The 19,482-nt window shown below is 32.8% G+C and overlaps 3 protein-coding genes across 3 annotated transcripts; 1 reads left to right on the top strand and 2 right to left on the bottom strand.

The window, feature by feature from the left end:
• Positions 1 to 1,343: 1,343 nt before the first annotated feature.
• Positions 1,344 to 2,371, bottom strand: LOC110725469. The gene is made up of 3 exons (XM_021904942.1): positions 2,021 to 2,371; positions 1,590 to 1,929; positions 1,344 to 1,491 (listed from the first exon to the last, which is right to left on the bottom strand). Exons 1-3 carry the CDS (start codon positions 2,114 to 2,116, stop codon positions 1,367 to 1,369), a joined length of 561 nt encoding a protein of 186 aa, XP_021760634.1. The 5' UTR covers positions 2,117 to 2,371; the 3' UTR covers positions 1,344 to 1,366.
• Positions 2,372 to 2,950: 579 nt separating this feature from the next.
• LOC110725428 (fibrous sheath CABYR-binding protein-like) lies at positions 2,951 to 5,439 on the bottom strand. The gene is made up of 9 exons (XM_021904909.1): positions 5,402 to 5,439; positions 5,264 to 5,314; positions 4,961 to 5,026; positions 4,713 to 4,880; positions 4,381 to 4,562; positions 4,177 to 4,278; positions 3,714 to 3,896; positions 3,453 to 3,620; positions 2,951 to 3,228 (listed from the first exon to the last, which is right to left on the bottom strand). Exons 1-9 carry the CDS (start codon positions 5,437 to 5,439, stop codon positions 2,951 to 2,953), a joined length of 1,236 nt encoding a protein of 411 aa, XP_021760601.1.
• Positions 5,440 to 6,512: 1,073 nt separating this feature from the next.
• On the top strand, positions 6,513 to 17,702 carry LOC110725770 (putative DEAD-box ATP-dependent RNA helicase 29). Its single transcript, XM_021905239.1, has 11 exons — positions 6,513 to 7,420; positions 7,949 to 9,110; positions 9,212 to 9,269; positions 10,773 to 10,877; positions 11,785 to 11,830; positions 13,611 to 13,687; positions 14,193 to 14,245; positions 14,683 to 14,758; positions 14,855 to 14,911; positions 16,320 to 16,458; positions 17,324 to 17,702. The coding sequence occupies exons 1-11, from the start codon at positions 7,036 to 7,038 to the stop codon at positions 17,524 to 17,526; spliced, it is 2,361 nt and encodes a 786-aa protein (XP_021760931.1). The 5' UTR covers positions 6,513 to 7,035; the 3' UTR covers positions 17,527 to 17,702.
• Positions 17,703 to 19,482: the final 1,780 nt, after the last annotated feature.

The following is a 19,482-nucleotide window of genomic DNA, read 5'->3' as shown; positions in this document are numbered from 1 at the left end:
GAGATCGGAAAGCAAGAAGAACATTTGGGATTTCCCTTTGTGGCCTAGTTAATGTGACCATATATTAATACAAATATGAATTTTTTTAATAATGAACAAATAATTTATATAAAGAACAAATAGTAATACCTTATCTCTTTTTCCTTTGCAATCTCAGTTTTTGCCTTCTCAGCTTCTCTTGATTTTTTTCTTTCCAAAGTCTTCTCTCTGTCACTGAATAAATATTGAATTATGAATGATCATTTAGTATTTTGATAATGAACATTATAAATCTATACACATGTAAAGACCATTTACCTTTGTCCTGTTGTGTTTTTGGAAATTTGAATCTTCTCTGTTTCAATTTCTTTTGAATCCTTTTATGTCTCACTGAATATAAATATAGTATAAATGATTATTAAGTTTAATGAAAAAAAACATGTATATGTGGAATAATCATTTACCTTTCCTTCACATTTGAAGCATATATCTGTTTCTTCTTGTCTTCTCTGAAATATTAATCATGGTTAGTAATGAAGAGTAATTAATATAAAAAAAACATTATTCTCCTTTTTTGAACAATAAACACTTAAAATATTACTAAGACATTTAAATTAAAATACATAATTTACATATCTCAAATTGTGCATTCCTACCCTAAAGCAAAATATTCCCTTCTGATTTTATAATACATATCCATTACTAACTTCACAAAAAAAAACTGTCCAAAATAATTACACTTTATAACCAAATTTATTCTACATGTCCATTCAAAATTATATATTTTCTAACAAGATAGGTCTTCCATGTTTACCCCATGCTTCCTCCTTTCTTGTTTGATTTATCAAGGATATCTTCCATACTTGAACATGCTGGAGATTTCAAGATTGTAGAAATATCTCCAGCAGCTTCCCTATTTTCAGTTGGTGTCTTAGGATCACCAACTTTTTGAATCAGATGCTGCAAACAAAATACATGAAAGAAAATTTATATAACTAGAAATGAACATTATACTTAATAATTTGATCATTTATTTGTAATATGTGAACATTGTACCACTCTTTGAATTTCCTTCAACATTTTCTTCTAATGCTTCAGATTTTGAACCTTCACCTTTGTTTAATGCTTTTTGTATTAATTTGCATTCACACATATATAGACTTAGTATCATTAAAGAAGAATATTTTACAATCACAAATGTTCATTTAATACTATATAAGTGAACTTTTTACCATTTTTTGAATTTCCTCCATCTTGTGGTTCTTCAGAATTTGAACCTCTAACTCTTTCTGTTGATTTAAAATATATGAAATTGTTAATGTAAATGAACATTTGTTATTCTGAATATATACTTTTTTGAATATTTAGACTAAACAAACTTATTATTTTATAAATGAACATTATACTTTTCATAATTGTACATAGATATTAAAGCTTTACCCTCTTCTGGCTTAGAAGAAACATTTGCATCAGTTGTTGTTGAAGTTGTGGCTGCAACATTAATCTGTGCTTCTGTGTTCAAATAAATTAAATTTTAATTCTTTAATTATATTATACTCTTTAAGTAAGGATATTCAAATTAATGACAGTTTTTAATTAAGCATATTTACCAGTTGTTGGAGTTGGGGGAGTTAAGTTGCAACCCAAACTGAATGCCTTCCTTATATCATATTCCTTCTCATTTCCTATTTTCTTTTTTTCTGCTTCACTTGCCTCCATCAGTTCCTTCTCAATTTGTGCTATGGCATTCAAAAAATCCTCTGATCCAAATATTTCTTCATCTTGGCTGAGAATTGATGGTTCTCTTGCCATCTTTCCCAACACTTCATCTACCTTCTTGACCAACTGATTCCCAGGGAAGAGCTCTTTTGCCTTAACCAATTTGGTAGAAAGTCTTGCCAAAGATGCACCAACTTCTTGTACCATTGATGCAAATTCATTCATAAAGACCTGTCATTTATAGAACATATAAAAAAATCATATAAGACATTATGTGTTTTGATATTGAACATTTCATAATTTATAAATGATCATTTTGTACCTTAGGATTGTCTTCAGGCTTTTCTTCTATTCTTGGAAGGACTTTTCCATATCCATAGTTCAAATCATTTTTTGTTTTTATCCTTTCAAGTGACATATCCCTTTTCCAACAAGAAATTATTGGAATTGTTCTTGGTTGTTTTTTGTTCAATCTTTGAACTCTGTCAAAGTAGAACAGCTGCACCAAAACCCATTACTATAAATGAACATATAATATAATACAAATGAACAATTAATATAAAAGATTAAAATTTTAGACGAAATCGATATTTAACATTTTGTTAATGAACATTCATTGTTACTAAAATGAACATTTTATAATTTACTATTGTGTGTTGTAAACTTACCATCAGAAATTGCAGTGGTCCATTGTAGAATCTTTTTCCTCCACTCTTTCTCCATGTCACATGGCAACTGATGAGAGAGTCAAACACGTACTGACACCAATTCAAGTTTTTTATTTTTTCTTTGTCCATCATAGAAAACAGAAACTTGAAATGGCATTGGTTGTTTGAAATACACTTCATCAAACAATTCACAGCAACTACCAAAAAGTTGGTGAGAAAATCTTCTTCTGCTGGCCTTTGGTTTTTGAATTTATCACTTGTATATTGAGCAATAATTTGGTTTACAGATGGTGTTTTACCTTGCCATTTTGACCTCCAATTTTTTATAAATACACCAAAATCTTCACTTGCTCTGTCTGATTTGGCTTCAACAATGGGAATGTCTCCCATTGGCAAACCATATACAATTCTCACATCCTCCACCTCAATTTCAATTTTCTCACCTTTAGGCAGCTCAAAACTACAACTACTGACTTCAAAGCTATCTAAAACCCAATGGCTGAATTGTTTGTCAAGCTGAGGAAGTTCTATATCCAACAACGGCCCCAGTCCTATTTCATGCACTAATTTCTTCTGTGTATCACTCATTTTCTTAACCCAATGCATGAATTTGACATTGCCTCCTCTTGTCGAACTTCCAACTTCCTCTTCATTCTTTTCTTCCTCCTCTTCTTTTTTTTAGCCACTGAAAATTCAGTTTTCCTCTTCACAATCTTTTTTATTGGTTCCCTCTCATACATAACCATTCTTTTTTCTTCAGCTTTTGGTTTTTTCAATGTTGTTTTCTTTTCTTGAACTACTTCCACCTCCTCACTTTCTTCATCTTCTTCTTTTTCAGCATCAAAAGCTGGATCCTCACTGTCTGATCCACTATCAGTATTACTTTTATCATCTTCTTCATTTTCCTCCTTTGATTGTTCTTCAATGATTTTTGTTTTCTTCAAAGGGCCTTTAGCTGATGCAGAAGGCCTCTTCTGGCCACCTAAACATTTGATCAATTATAATATGTAAAATGAACATATATATATGAAAGTGTAAATTGCTAGTTTGTATTTAAACATTTAACTTTATTAATATGTACATTACCTTTTTGTTCTACTTTTTTAAGAATTTTCTTTTCTGCAGGAGCAGAACTTGTTGTAGGGACTTCTTCTTGTTCTTCATCCTCTGATGGTTCATCATAAGACACTTGATCTATGACTTTTCTTTTTTTTGCAGGACCTTTGGCTGATGCAACAGGTCTTTTCTGACCACCTAATTATTTGATCAATTACATTAAGTAAAATAAACATTTTAAAAGTGTAAGATTGTAATTGAACATTTATTGTTTTAGATATGTTCTTTTACCTTTTTGGCCTGCTTTCCCAATAACTGCAGCCCTTGTACGCCCTGTTTTCTCAGCAGGTTTCTCTACAACTGCAGTTGCAGCCCTTGGACGCCCAGGTTTTTTGGGTGTTGTTGCTGCTGGTAGGTTTTCAGCAATTGGTGCAGCAGCTGTTGCTATAGCTGATATGCTAGGCAACTTAACATCTGCAAATAAACATTGTTATATAAATATTAATATAGTTGTAATATTTTATTTAATATGATCATTGTTATATTAGAAATTGTACATTTTATTTACCTCGTGATTTACTTCTTGTTCTTCTTGCTGGTGATTGTTCATCTTCCTGTTTTTTCTGATTTTCTTCCAATTCTTTTTTCTTTTGATTTTTCCTTGCAACCATTTTCTTCTTTCTTGGTTGCTTTGAATTTTGTGAAGATTCTTCACTCTTTTGAGACAAATTTAACTCTTCAACAGGTTTTATACCTCTCAATATTCTTGTCAACTCCTCATCCCTTTGCAATTCTTCTTGTCTTTGTCTTTCTAATTCTTCATCTGTTTCATCCTCAATCTCAATTTCTTCACCACCTATACATTTAGATCATTTACAAATTGGTAAATGAACATTTTCAGTATAAGTGTTATTGATTAAAAAAATTTAATATTTAATTTAACAATTATGTACATTACCTAATAGGATTTTTTTAATTTCAGCAGGGGCTTTCTGTTGTGCATTGGCAGAACTTGTTGCATGGGATTTTTCTGCAGCAGAGGACTTTTCAGTAGTTGTAGCTGGGGCCATTTCAGCAGCAGTGGCTTTTCCAGCAGTATCAACAGTTGTAGCAGGGGCCTTTTTAGCAGCAATGACCTTGCTAACAGGAGCAGTTTTCCAGTTTTTTGTCAGTTTTTTTTAGTATTCCTTGAGTTGACACTTTTATTTTTTTCCTGGCAACAGATAATTTATGATCAATAATATTGTAAATGTGGAATAGAAACATTTAATAAGTTATATATGTTCATACTTTTGCATTATGTATGAATGTGTTTCTTCAACTGCTGCTGGAGGCTCATCCTCTTTTGGAGGCTCTTCCTCTGCTGGAGGCTCATCCTCTGCTATAGCCTTCACTTGTTGTGTAGGCTGATCCTTTGTTGTAGCCTCTTTTGGAGGCTCATTTTCAGTTGATTCATTTCTGAAAATTAAAAATTGAAAATGATTAAAAATGTTTATCAACTAATATGAAAATGAACATTAGTTGATTTCTGAAAATACCCTGCTGCATCCTTTTTTGGTTGTAGTTGTTCAACCTCTCTTGTGTCTTTCTTAGGTGATTGATTTCTGAAAATCAATTAATTTCAAATAATTAAAAATGTTTATTAAGTAATATGAAAATGAACATTATGGGAATCAAATACCCTGTATTCACTAATTCTGATCCAGCCTTTTCTTGTTGTAGGTGATCAGTTTTTGCTTCCTCTTCAGTTGTTTTTTTTTTTTCTGAGAATGCAAATCATTAGATTATGTATGACAAACTAAGAAATAAATGAACATTAAACACATTGAGGTAGAATATACCCTTGATTTGTTGATGCATCATCTATTTTTGAAGTTTCCTTCTCTTGTTCACTGAAATTTTTCGAATGTTAATACATAAAAGTATGATTATGTAACTGTATAAAAATTAATTATTGAATTTTTATTAAGTATTTATACCTTATTGATTGATTTTTCTCTGGCCTTGATCTTGACATTATAAATTTCACTTTCAACTTTTTTGGTTCACTAAAATTTTACAAATTATTTCAATTATGAGATTAAGTATTGAAGTAAATGATTGTACATTAAATATTACATATATGAATATTTGTAAGTATATCAACTTACTTGGGATGTAGGTTGTCTCCTAATAAATAGGGTTCCCACTTTTTTATAACTTCATTTCTGTCCAATTTGTTGTCTATTTCAGAACATTCTTTTCTCTCATGAATTATAGGATAAGGATTGAACATTCCATTGTCAAATTGCATCAAGTGTATCACTTTCAATGGTACATCACTACAATGTAAATTAATATTGTAAATCATAAAAATTGACATGATGTTTCTATGTTAGACAAATGTACAGAATAGTTCATATAAATGATCAATATAGTTGTAGCAATGAACATTTGTATACACATATATGGATATATATAACATAATATGAATTTTGACAATATAGTGTTTTGTAAATGTTCATTTTACTACACAGATGAATAAAGTATATGTTTTCTATTTGTACAAAATGGAATTTAGAAATGAACAATTAATATGTCAGTAAATGTATACACATAAATTTAGAAATGAACAATTTAGAAACAAACATAAATTGCTTGTTGTACACATAATATACAAATTTGAACATATGTATACATATATATGCACACATATATGCACACAATCCAATTTGAACATATACTGTTTTGTATTTGTTCATTATATTTCACAATACTATACTTTATATTTTTTTTTGGTTGATCATTTAATCAAAATTATGCATACATTCCAATATTAACAGTAACTTGTTTAAATTTTTATTATCGTCTTAGAAATAGAGGAAAATTATGTTTATTTTGAAATTAAACAGTAACTTGTTTAAATATGAGCAAATTTAAATAAATTTATGCTTATAATTCCAAAAAAATAGTAATACTTACTTTGATTGTTCTGGAACTCCAGTATTTTCAATTTTTTTCCTGAAGCATCATCAAAAAGAAAAAATACCAAAAAATTAGGGTTTTGTTTCGCAATTTTCAATTAATTTTACACTAAACATGTAAAACATACTTACTCATTAGATTTTTGGTTTGTTGTTGTTGAAATTTGTCGAGATTGTGCAATTTCGTCTCTTATGTCGGACATTTTAGACAATTTTACTTGCTAATTGCATGTACGAAAATGGAGTAGAGAGAGAAAATGGAGGTTGAGTGAGAAATTGGAGAAAGAGGATGAGAAAGAAAATGCAGAGTAAATGTGATTATTTGAAAAGTTTTTTTTTTTTTTTTTAATTATATATATATATATGGGTGGGGTAGTGGGAAGTTACTAGCAGTTTTAGAGGGAAGTTACTGGGATGTGTGGGGGTAGTGGTACGGCGTCGTTTAGGGGGGGTGTAGGGATAAATAGCTAAACTAGAGTCTAGCCATAAATAATTACCATTTCAACGTGGCATACCAAACTTTTATTGGGCTCCAATTGACCTATATTCATTATTGGCTACTCTGCGAGCCTTCCTCTTCACCTGTAAAACGCTAAAACCCTTTCCTAAAACCTCTCCTCATTCTCTCTCCTCCTTCTTCGCCATCTCCAATGGCGAAAGACAAGCACAATGGAGGTTTCCTCGTGAGCTCACAATCAGAGCTAGCTCACAAAGAGAAAGCAAGCAAGAAAGCAAAAGGAGGTGGGTTTGAATCCCTAAGACTTAGCCCTAATGTCTTCAATGGAATCAAAAGGAAGGGTTACAAAGTACCAACCCCAATTCAACGCAAAACTATGCCGATTATTCTTGCTGGGTCTGATGTTGTTGCTATGGCGCGAACTGGGTCTGGTAAAACGGCGGCGTTTCTTATCCCTATGTTGGAGAAATTGAAGCAGCATGTTCCTCAACATGGGATTAGGGCTTTGATTTTGTCTCCTACTAGGGATTTGGCTCTTCAAACTATGAAGTTTTGTAAAGAATTGGGGCGTTTTACAGGTTATTTTTCTGTCATTTTTGTTGATTATGGTTTTGATTGAAATTTGGGTATTTTTGTTGAGTAGAAGTAGCTTGATGTTGTGTGTTTTTATGATTATAATATGTGAAAGTAGTGTGCTTGGAATTTTGAATTAACGGTGTAATTCTTTGTTTATAATATGTGAAATAATGGTGTTTTGTTGTTTATATATAAGCGAATTAGAATGTCCTGCTCCTATCGGGCATTAACGAGGTCGGACTTTGACAAGAACAATGTATCTTATATAATGGGGGAGTAGTTTATATTTTGGTGAGAGGGAGACCTTTTATAAGAAACAAATTTTTGTTAACTGTGATATCGTAACTAAATGGATCAAGTATGTATTGCCATTACCATTTTATCTGAAAATCAAGGCGTTAATAAAGCGTTTTTGATATAGTTAGAAGAATCAATATGAGTTGTGTGGTTGTTGGGTATTGATTTTTGCGTTTGAGTGTATTTCTAAGACTGTTGTTGTGCTTTATTTTTCGTGGTCATTTTATATGCAGATCTCCGTATGAGTCTTTTAGTTGGTGGGGATTCAATGGAAAATCAATTTGAAGAATTGGCTCAGAATCCTGACGTTGTTATTGCTACACCGGGCAGGCTGATGCATCATTTGGCTGAGGTGGATGACATGACACTTCGAACTGTGGAATTTATGGTCTTTGATGAAGCTGATTCTTTATTTGGTATGGGTTTTGCTGAGCAACTGCATAGCATTCTGAATCAGTTGAGTGAGAGTAGGCAAACTTTGCTTTTTAGTGCAACTATGCCAGCTGCTTTGGCGGAGTTTGCTAAGGCTGGTCTGCGAGATCCTCAGGTTGTACGCCTAGATGTGGAGAAGAAAATAAGTGCAGACTGTAAGCTCACCTTTTTTACCTTGAGGCCAGAAGAGAAAAATGCGGCCTTAGTATATTTGATTAGGGACGTGGTTAGATCTGAGGAGCAAATATTAATCTTTGTTTCCACTAAACACCATACAGAGTTCCTGAGATCGTTGCTTTTGATAGAGGGTATTGAGTCCAATATATGCTATGGTGATATGGATCAAGAAGCTCGCAAAATAAGCATATCAAAATTCCGATCAGGAAAAACTAAGCTGCTAATTGTTACAGATGTTGCCTCTAGAGGCATGGATATTCCTTTGCTTGATAATGTACTCAATTGGGACTTCCCTTCAAATCCTAAAATGTTTGTGCATCGTGTTGGAAGAGTTGCCAGGAATGGTCGGACCGGTACAGCTTACTCTTTTGTTACACCTGAAGATATCCCTTACGTTTTGGATCTTCATCTCTTTATGTCAAAACCCATCAGACCTGCTCCAACAGAGGAGGAATATCTAAAGGATATTAATCAGGTTACGGATAAAATTGAACAAGCTATGGCCAATGGTGTTACTGTGTATGGGCGTTTTCCTCAGACTGCTTTAGATCTTGTGCAAGATAAAGTACGAGACGATATTGACTCATCTTCCGATATACAAGCTTTGCTGAAGGCTAGCAAAAATGCATCCCATCAGTATATAAAGACAAAACCTGCACCCTCAAAAGCATCAATCCGGAGAGCAAAAGATTTACCCCGCGAAGGCTTGCATCCTATGTTCAAAGGTGAGTTAGAAGGCAATGAGCTGAGTGCTTTAGCTTTCACTGAACGCTTGAAATCCTTCAGGTAGGCATTGATTTTTTTTTTCTCCATCTCCTCTCTTGCATGCATCCGTACCTTGTGTTTTGGTATTCATCTAACTCTTTAATATTGGTAATGTGAGCTAGACCCAAGCAGACAATTTTGGAGGCTGAAGGCCGTGCTGCAATGTCAAAGCGTCGAAAGGTTATACTTAAGTTTATGATTGTACTTCTTATACTTGTTACTGCATTGTTTCATTTGCTATTTTAAGTTTTTTCATTATGTAAAAGTCTAGCAAAATGTTGTTGAAAATAGATATGGTGATTTTATTTATGAATTTCTCATTGTATGCATACTGTACCCCGTCTCTTCTGATCATATCTCTTGTAGGATCTGGCTTGCTGAATTTTTTAGGTGTTCTGTTTGTAAGTCAGTAAGTGGGTTTAAAGATGAATGAATTATAAATACTCTTCCCTCGTTCTCAGTACGTGCAACAATTTGACTTGTAATGAGTGTATAATGATGTTAACTTGTTGCATGTACTAAGAAATGGAGGGATTATTATGCTTGAAGCCGAAAGAAAGTTATACAAAATCACATCATTCCAAGTAGTGTCAGCTTAATTATTTGACATCTATTGGATAAATTACAAGTCAAATTCAAAATTTACCCCCACACCTTGATGCTGGTCTCTCAGCTAGTTCATACTCTGATTCATTGCTAAAACTATATAATGAAGTATTGTACTCCCTCCTTTTTATGTTATTTGCATCACTTGGGATTGCACGGAGCTTTAGGAGAGTAATATAATATTGTGAGTGGGTGAATAAATTATTGTTGTAAAAATAAGATGGGGACCATGAAAGAGAAAGTATGTGAGAGATGATGGATATTTTTAATTTTTTATTATTTAAGTGAGGACCATGGAAGAAAGAGAAATGATAAAATAATTTGAGTGGGGTTTAAAGTAAGAGAGAGAAATGATAAAATATAGTATGAAGTTACCAAATATAGACATGATGCATCTAAAAAAAACACCCCTAAATGGGAAGTGATGCAAATAAAAAAAACCGGAGGGAGTAACAAATTAGGCAAAGCAGTGTATCTTACTACTTACTAGAATTGGGTTAATGGTTTGTCTTGAAATTTACATGCATATAGGTGGTGCTTGTGAAAATTTTGATCCCGGTATTGGCTATTTGAAAACTATTTACTGGATTATTTCCAGTAGTATCATCAACAAGTATGTGATTTGTTATGCTGAAGTGGGAATACGTTGATATACATTCTCTTGAAAATCATAACAAGTGCTTATATCAATCTTTTTATCTGTGTACCATGTTTGTGTTGAACTCTGTGCAAGTGGCGGCGTAAAATTTATGATCATCGCATTCATCATTTGGAAATCAATCAGTGATGTGTTACACCTTTAATATTATCTATAATATTTGTCATGCTTGTAGATTGGGAAATTGTAATGATGACAACCCTTCAATATATATGCTTTTGACAAGTTTATATTTATTTATCTTTATCATTCCTTGCTCCCGTGGATTTTTCTTATCTTAGGGCCTCACGGCATCATGAAATTTGAACTAGGAAAAAATGATAGGGTTAACAAGGTTGTCTCTTCTGCATGTGATTTTTATTTTTTATTTATTTATTTATTTTTATATAATTCCTAATAGATTATTTTACTGACAGCAGGGTCCTTCTAGTCAATGGGTTGATGTGATGAAGGAGAAAAAGGCCATCCATGATCACATTATTAAACAAGTGCAGCAGCAATGTTCTACCGTTACGGAAGCCGAGGTAATACTTTGAGTTTTAGATGCAATACTTCATACCCTATGCTGAACTACAATATGAACTGCCATTGATGCATTTAGTACTCCATTATTGGTAGTTTCATCGTTTTATTTTTATTTTATTATTTTTTTATTTATTTTTTATTTTTAATATGGTCTTTAGGAGGACTCTTCAGTGATTCCCCTACATTCTACAAAATAAGATATCTATTTAATACTCCCATTGTTTTTTTAAATGCATGGTTTTGACCGCCACATTTGTCGAGACGTAACTTTGACCATTAATATCTTTAATTGTCTATTAGCAAAAACTATAACAAAATTATATTATGAAATTAGACATAATGATATATTATATAATAACATTTATATATTTTATAATTGTAAAAAAATTAAGTCAAACACGGTATGTGAATAGTGCAAAAGTCAAAGCGATGCATTAAAAAAACAGAGGGAGTATAGATCTTACCCTCCACTTGTTGCACGGAGGGAACCTCTTTAGGCTATGTTCTCTTCACATTATTTTCACTTATTTAAGGTTTATAAGTTCAGATAAAATAAAATAAGGGTAAGCTCAATAAGATAGTATAAGGGCTAATAAGTTAAGATAAAATTAATAGGCTCATATAAAATTAAATAATGGTTAATAAGTTCCAACAAGGTCTATTGAGAGCATGCAATAAGGTCTATTACGAGCTTATAGTAAGGTGAAATAGGGTCTAACAAGTTCCAATATGATGACGTAATATAAAATAAGTGCTCTTAAATTTAGATAAGATTCGGGCTAGTAAGTTTAGGACTAATAAGTGAGATTTAGGTGAAGAGATCACTACCTTTAAGGTATTGAGATTTTTAATGTTAATTGCTGTTGTGTTGGTATTTTGTTTTGATGGGGAGTCTTGCTTATGCAGGAAGAGGAACCCATGTCCAATTTTGTCAATGAAATGGAGGATAAAGGTTTATCTTCTTCACTTATTTTATTTTTATGACACTGCTGATTTTTTCCCTTTTAATTTTGAAACCCTTATTGTAGAGATGCTACTAAATGTATATTTTATGAGATATTTATAAATTGAAGTCCTCTTAAGTACATATATAATCTGATGTTTGAGATATTGTGGCTGATTGGAACTCAGGCAGCAGTCTTTCAGTAGCATAGAAAGACTAAAACATATTCTCTTCGTTTTAAACGATGTTCCTGTTTTGCTTTTTCACTGTTTTTAATGCACAATTTTAATCATCAACATCTTTAATTATGTAGAAGTTTTGTCATCATGGAATTAAGTCAGTATGGTCCTTTGCTAATTGTTTAATTTTGGTATTCATCAATAACCCTTTCCTTTCTTTTTACAAGGGATGCTAAACTGAGTCTATCTTTGTGATTTCCTGCATCTTCGTAGTATTTTAGAATTCAAGCTTATTGCTGTTTTGGTAATAAACGTGGTGCTGCTATGCCTGCTTGTGAGAAAAGGGTGAATCATGTTCTCCTTAGGGTACTTGTGTATATGTGTGGCAGACTGGAAGTGTGGGTAAAGCTTTGTAAATTTCACCCTAAAATGTAGGAGGAAAGTGTATATTGAATCGATGCTCTACTCGCACTCAATGGCAGATAAATGCATGAAGTGTTGTAATTTCAATGTTTGTAATTTTCTTTTGCACACAATGCTTATAAGTAGTTAATACTTTTCAATGGCAACATGAGGGGAGGCAAAAGCTTTTAGTATCCTATGTATTGTGGGTAGAGATTGAAGAGGGACCACTATGATGAGAGAGAGAGAGAATCTTGCAATTAATAGAAATATTGAGAAATTTACATGCTTTTAGGCCTAGTGTTCATAGTACATAGTAGATACTCCCTCTTTTTTTCTACGTTCAATTCACTTTTCGTTTTCATGTGTTTTTCTAAGCTCTACTCACTTTTACTCTATTCTTTTTATGATAACTCTTTATTTATTTTTTGTTATCCACAACCTCACTTTGTGGGGCCTAATTTTATTTAATAAATCTCTTACGCACTATTTCTCTCCTCTCTAATACTTCCTCCATTTTTTTAATTGAATCATTTGGATATTTTCACTATTTATACATCCCAATATGACCATGTTTGTGTTTTATATGTATGAAAAAAATTTAGTCATGTGAGATCTAACTAGATTTGTATTGAATTGTACTTTTCAAATATCAATTTTTTACTAATATCAAATCATAGATATTAATGTCCAACGTTTTGTATTGGCAACTGTAAAGCACCATATGGTGATACTAAAAAAAAAAAGAAGGAACTATAAAAGAAGGAACTAAAAAAAAAATTACCTTGTACATTGTGGGAAAATTTGCATTTTCATTATATTACCTGCAAGGCTATAATGGTGAGTAAACTGACATACTCAGATATATAGTCCAAGCAAAGGTGTTTGAATGCATAGCTTATGCCCTAAAGATAGCTGTGTTGTCATCCCTTTTAGGCTATAGTATAGCTATGTAGTTGTTAGAAATGTAGGTTAGAAGAGTTTTGAAGAAAAGAAAATACTGAAATGAAAGAAATTGCTATACTATCTTGTTCAATAGTTCAGTTTTCCCATGTCCTAGCATCTTGAGGCCTTGGAGCTGGTATTTTTATAATTTAATTTTCTCACGCTCGAATTTACATTTCTTACTATGATATCTTAGAGTCTTACAGTCTCACAACTCTCTCTCTCTCTCTCTCTCTATTTATTTATTTATTTAATTGTATCAGAAACTGTTGGTTCTAAAAGGAAAGCAAAGAGCTTCAAGAATGAGGAGTATTTTATCAATCCAGTGCCTACAAACCAGGTATTTTTCTTTTTGGTTTTTTCCTCTGATCTTTTATAGTAAAACTTATCATACTAGGAGTACTGATATTGTCCATCATGATATTGATGTGACATTCCTGGGATACATTGCTACTCCCTTCCTTTCATAATAATCGTGACACTAAGGTATGCACATAGTTTTGGAAATATATAGGATGGGGACCAATATAAGATTTTGTGTAGTATAAAGTATGGTTAGTAGGAAAAAGAAATTATATAAAATAAAGTATTAAGTGGAATTGGTAGTAGAGAGATAATAAAATATATGTGAAAGTGTGGTTAGTGGGAGAGAGAAATAATAAAATAATTGTGTGTCCTTTCCAAATATGGAGGTGTTGCAATACTATGAAACATTTGTAAAAGGAAAGTGTTGCGATTATTATGAAACGGAGGGAGTACTTGTCTTCTGTGGCTTTCTTTATTGAAGTGATATCTTCTTGTGCCTTAATGCTATTTGTAACTTCATTTTCTTGGCTTTATCTCAGCATACAGAAGCTGGACTATCAATGCGAGCTGAACTAGGTTTTGGTTCAAATAGGTGAGGCTGCTAAAGAATTATTTAGCATCAGCAGTCTTCCCACTGGGGGGAGTACCCCCCCTCGTTGTTCTTCTTAACTGGTGCTGCTCTTTTTTGTTTTTTTTTGTTAGATACATGTGTGATCTTGTCAGATTTGTCTCTGTTATGCTTTCATAATATTAAAAATATATAATTTTTACTTATTGGTTATAAATGTGATTGAAATAGAAGTGTTGCAAGTTAAAAGAATTAAAGAAATTATCTGTTTTTATCCCAATTAGGTGGTGGATGGACCATCGATAAAAATTTCATGTCTAATGTGTTTGTAGACAAAGATCCTTTGAGAAATTCACAATAATGCTTGGTCGAGGGTTTAATAACTTAGTGATCCAAATATACTGCTTTTGCAATAGGCTAATTAGCTTAAATTTTTTTCGGTTATGTTAATTATTTTGTAGGCTGGATTCAGCTGTTATGGATCTAGTTGCAGATGATAAAGTGGGAATGCAGAAACAAAAAGTCCACTGGGATAAGGTACTTCTGTGTGTGAAAGATCTTCTTTGGTCAACTCTGATCAATTTTGTATTAGTGGCAGATATTTTTTAACACATTTGTACATTTATCCATCAGAAAAGCAAAAAGTTTATCAAGCTTAACAATGGTGATCGTGTGACTGCCACCGGAAAGGTACTTCATTTCACTCCTTTGTATGGATTTGCAGATTCTTTAACTAGTGAAAACAGTTATTATATTTGCACCTTTTTTTTTTAATGTGGATTAACTGCTATGTAGTAACGTCATGGTTGTTACATATGGGCTTAACGTCATGGTGGAGAACTGGTGATATATCCCCCCCCCCCTTCTGACTGTCCCTTGAATGTTTATGCAGTTATGCTGTTAATCCTCTCTCAGACCTTTTGTTGTTTAATTGATTATCAAATGTTCTTTGTAGTTATGCTGTCTTCGTGGAACAATGACCATTTAAATTTCTGGTCTCTCATTAGACTTTTTTTGCCTTCAAGCAAATTTATTTGCTAATATATTTTCTTTTTTTTTTTTCCTGTTTTGGGGCTTATAAGTATGAAAGCTTATGTGCAGTCGCCACTCGCCAGTCAACCACTCAAGCTGGAATAGTGTGATGTCTATTAGCAGTTGTGCTCTCTCTTGTTACTTTTTTTTTAACCCTTACCCTCTCGAACTCTAAAATTATGAAAGAAAGTTAGCGAAAAATTTTGATAAGAAAAAGACTACCAACTTGACTTTTGGCTAAACAATTTTAAAAGAGGTCACTGTGTTCATCCTCTCTTGTGTAGGCAATAATGAATGTATGTCAGCAAAAATAGCCAGTCTCAAAGACTCAAACATATTGATTTTGTGTTGATTAGATCTGCTACCAACTTGACTTTCTGCTAAACAATTTTAAAAGAGGTCACTGTGTTCATCCTCTCTTGTGTAGGCAATAATGAATGTATGTCAGCAAAAATAGCCAGTCTCAATCATATTGATTTTGTGTTGATTAGATCTGCTCTTTCTTCAGCATCAAACTAGAAAGTTCATATATGGGTCATTTCTCTTTCGGGTTGATTAGTTGGGTTGCGGTGTGACAAAAATAAAGATATGCGTTTTATCAGTCATTTAAGAAGTATTGCAGGTATTGAGGAGATTGCTTGCATTGTATATTTGCGTCAGCTTCTGGGTCTAGCCGAATATCCATTTTTATAGGATTTTCTCTTGAATGAACTCTGTTTAGAGTAATTTATATGCTGTCGTCAACCTTGGCAATCTAGTAAACATATTGAGATCCCATGGAAGCAGAATCATTAATCTTGTATTGCTCTACAAAAACATTGCTCTTATTTGTTTATTGAAGTAGAATCTGTAAACCTATAATCTTTGACTGAAAATGTTGAATTTATCAGAGATCGATCATATTCTATACAATTTTTGATTAAAAAGTCTGTCCAGGTGTTTTTTTTTTTTTTTCCTTCTATTATGGTCCAGATGCCTGATGAAAGAGCTAATTATTGCTGCCTTGGTTGTCCCTTTCCCCCCACTTGAATTATTTAATTATGCATGTATGATTGTTATTGGACAGATTAAGACTGAAGGAGGGAAAAAAGTGAAGGCTCAGAGAACTGGGATTTATAAAAAGTGGAAAGCTAGTACACATAATAAAATTGCTCTAAAAGGACACGATAGTGGAGGCAATGTGGGATCATCCTCTGGATTTTCAGGTATTGTTCAAAAGCTTGGCTTTTGGTTTCTGTAACTTATAATGTTGGTCACCCTCTAAGCATGCATGTATAACTAGCAAATAGGTCGAAATTTTTGTAATGAAGACTTGCATAGTCCACTCACTTACCTCTACAACAACATGCTCAAGTCCCAAAATAATTTGGGGCTGACTAACATGAAGATATAAGATATTATCCAGAAAAAAAATGTAATTAACAAAGAAAAGTGATACTATGAAATTGGAAGAAAAACGAGAAAAAGTGAGCAGGGGGAAAAAAAAAAGAAGCAACTAAGGTTTTTTTTTTTTTTTTTTTTTTTTTTTTTTTTTTTTTTTTTTTTGTGTGTGTGTGTGTGTGGGTTGGGGGGGGGGGGGTGCATGTAAGGTTAAAACATAAAAAGTGGATATAAAAATCATACTTGTATTTGAGAAAGTTTATTAATAAGGTGCCAAGGGAAGATTAAACGATAGGACAAGCATTTGAGAGATGTTTTAGTCACACTTATCTTGCAAAATTGTTGCAACATGCTCTATTGCTCTTTTAGTCGGTCATGCCCCTTTGCTCTTGTTTTGCTGCCCATGCAGCTCCAGCTTATGTGCCTGCCCCTCATCTGTTATGCCTTTCTCATCATTTTACTAAACTCAATTGTTGTTTAGAACCTTGAAGTTTTTGCCCAAAATGTCAGACAGGTTATGTTGACACAATGACACTAATTTACATTTGAAACTGATTCTTGGTGATTTGAGAGCATGCCTAGCAGCCTAGGAGGATATTATCCCTGTTGTTGGTCATCTCATTGGACATCAAAAGGATATTTTTACTTTTTGGCGTTCTTACATTTAGTACCTGTTTTTGTTTATTGCAGGTGGTGGTCGGTTTAATAAGAGGTTCAACGGACGCAACCAACAGCGTTCAATACCAAATGCACATGTTCCTTCAGAAATCAAAAATCTTGAACAGGTTCGAAAAGAGAGACAGAAGAAAGCAACCAAGCAATCTTTGATGAAGCAAAATTCAAAGAAGGGGAAAAACTCTGGTAAAAACGGTAAGAAACGAAAGTCCAGGTAGAAGATACTATAGTGCATGGTCCTCCGTTCAGAGAGGATCGACTGAATTTTTGACCCATAGTAACAATTGTTATTGTAATGTTATGCTATTTCATTATAATATGCAATTCTTTTTGAACTCTACTTTGTGAACCAAAAATCCTTAAAATATATGAGAAATTAGTTTTGTTTATAATATAGTGGTTCGCTTTAAATTTTAAATCCTGCTTTCCAAACCTGCACAGAAGCACACTGACTTCATGTTCAATTTCGCTGTGTACAGCAACAATAAAGCTCTTTCTATAGGACAACAAAATGCTCCAAAATTTAATTTTACGACGAGTTTTTCGATTGTTAAATCTGTATGTAACTTCTTGAATTAAAGAATACTTCTCAAAAGAAAAAAACTTCTTGAATTAAAGAATACTTGCTGAAAGTTACCGTGCGTGGCACGGAACCTAACCTAGTTAATTGATATTTCAAAGTTCAACTTCTAACTTAATCCGTACAAAAATGGATTTGAAACTAATATAACTGATCCAACCTATATTAAACCTCAAAAGCTGAACTACCAGTAAGAATACTCTTAAACTTGGGAAATTATTAGTACGGAGTATCTAAAAATTCCTCGTTCTTTGGGGTGATGGAAACTTGTAAGTTCTTCAGATTCACATAATCAACAAGTTCCTCGTATTACATTAGCCTTGATCGCTTCCTAATCACAGGACCACAGGCAAATTTTATCTTCTTGGAGTTTGTTTGTCTTCACTAATTACTGATTTAAATAACCACAGTCTACAGATTACTATATTACCTTAATCAGCAGAGATCCCAACAGAAACATCTTTTTTTATGAAATTTTCGCCTTTGTTTCAGGCTTGATCGAGTTGTTAACAAAAAACAGCTAAAGAATATACAAGAATTTACTTTTTAACTACACGACTTTTAACTGAATAACAGAAGTTTTTACGAGAATGATCACCGACATTTTCACAGAAAATCGATGATTGCTGCATCCCCTGCATGAACAGAAGTTGCAAATAGTTACAGCCTCCCTTGTAAGTCTCTCAGCAAGCTTAAAAAATCACACTTTGGAGAATATATTTCTAAGGTAGTAACAAACTTTCGTTTAGAGCAACCCAATGAAAGAACACTACTGTATATTTCTCAGATGGTAATATACCGCGTCTTGAGGCAGGAGATCATCATTAATCTAGTGCCTCGAGGCAGGAGATCACTGCAAAGTGCAAGCACACAATATGTTGTGTACTCCTCCAAGGGAGACAGGTTAAAATCTCAATAATAAGCTACCATACATAAATATATACACAAAAAATGTTATAAAGTTAGCAGGATCTTTAGAATTTTAAATACAGATTGCTAATGAGATTGTCAGGAAAGGGTATATTGTGACCCTGAAAACGAACCATTCGTTTATATAATAATAACTTATCTAGTTGTTGCCGAAACAGGAAAGTTATATTATACATTACAGGGGAAAATCCTGCTCAGAAACTGTGAGTCGGAGTCTCATTGGAGAACTTTTGATCGCGACACGCATATTTTGTGGAACAACTATACAAACAATGAATCATCTAAACATTTTTACAAATCCAACAATCAAATATACAGCTAGTCGTCTGTTCTAAAAACCGTGTAATGTCGGATTTCAGAAGAATAATGTTATATGCATTATTACAGTAGGATTAAAATTGAATAGTAAGCTTGTTTCTTAATTGTAATTGCTATTAGGATCAATAGCAAAATGAATGTCATGTATCAAACGTTCAATCATGAGTAAAGGGTGTAGAATTTTGACACAAGGAGTCCATAATTTGGATTAAAACCGAAATCTAATCCAAACCGAATTATCAATTCAGTTCGGATCCAAACTATAAATCGAACCAGATCGGATTGAGAATTTTTGAAAACTATTGACAAATTTTGATTAAAATAAAAGATTACGAAACATATGTTA

The sequence above is a fragment of the Chenopodium quinoa genome, unplaced genomic scaffold (genome assembly GCF_001683475.1).
Source record: "Chenopodium quinoa cultivar QQ74 unplaced genomic scaffold, ASM168347v1, whole genome shotgun sequence".
In the NCBI taxonomy this organism is placed as follows: domain Eukaryota; kingdom Viridiplantae; phylum Streptophyta; class Magnoliopsida; order Caryophyllales; family Amaranthaceae; genus Chenopodium; species Chenopodium quinoa.
The sequence above is the reverse complement of the archived record's forward strand: the minus strand, read 5'-3'. Positions and strand labels throughout refer to the sequence as shown.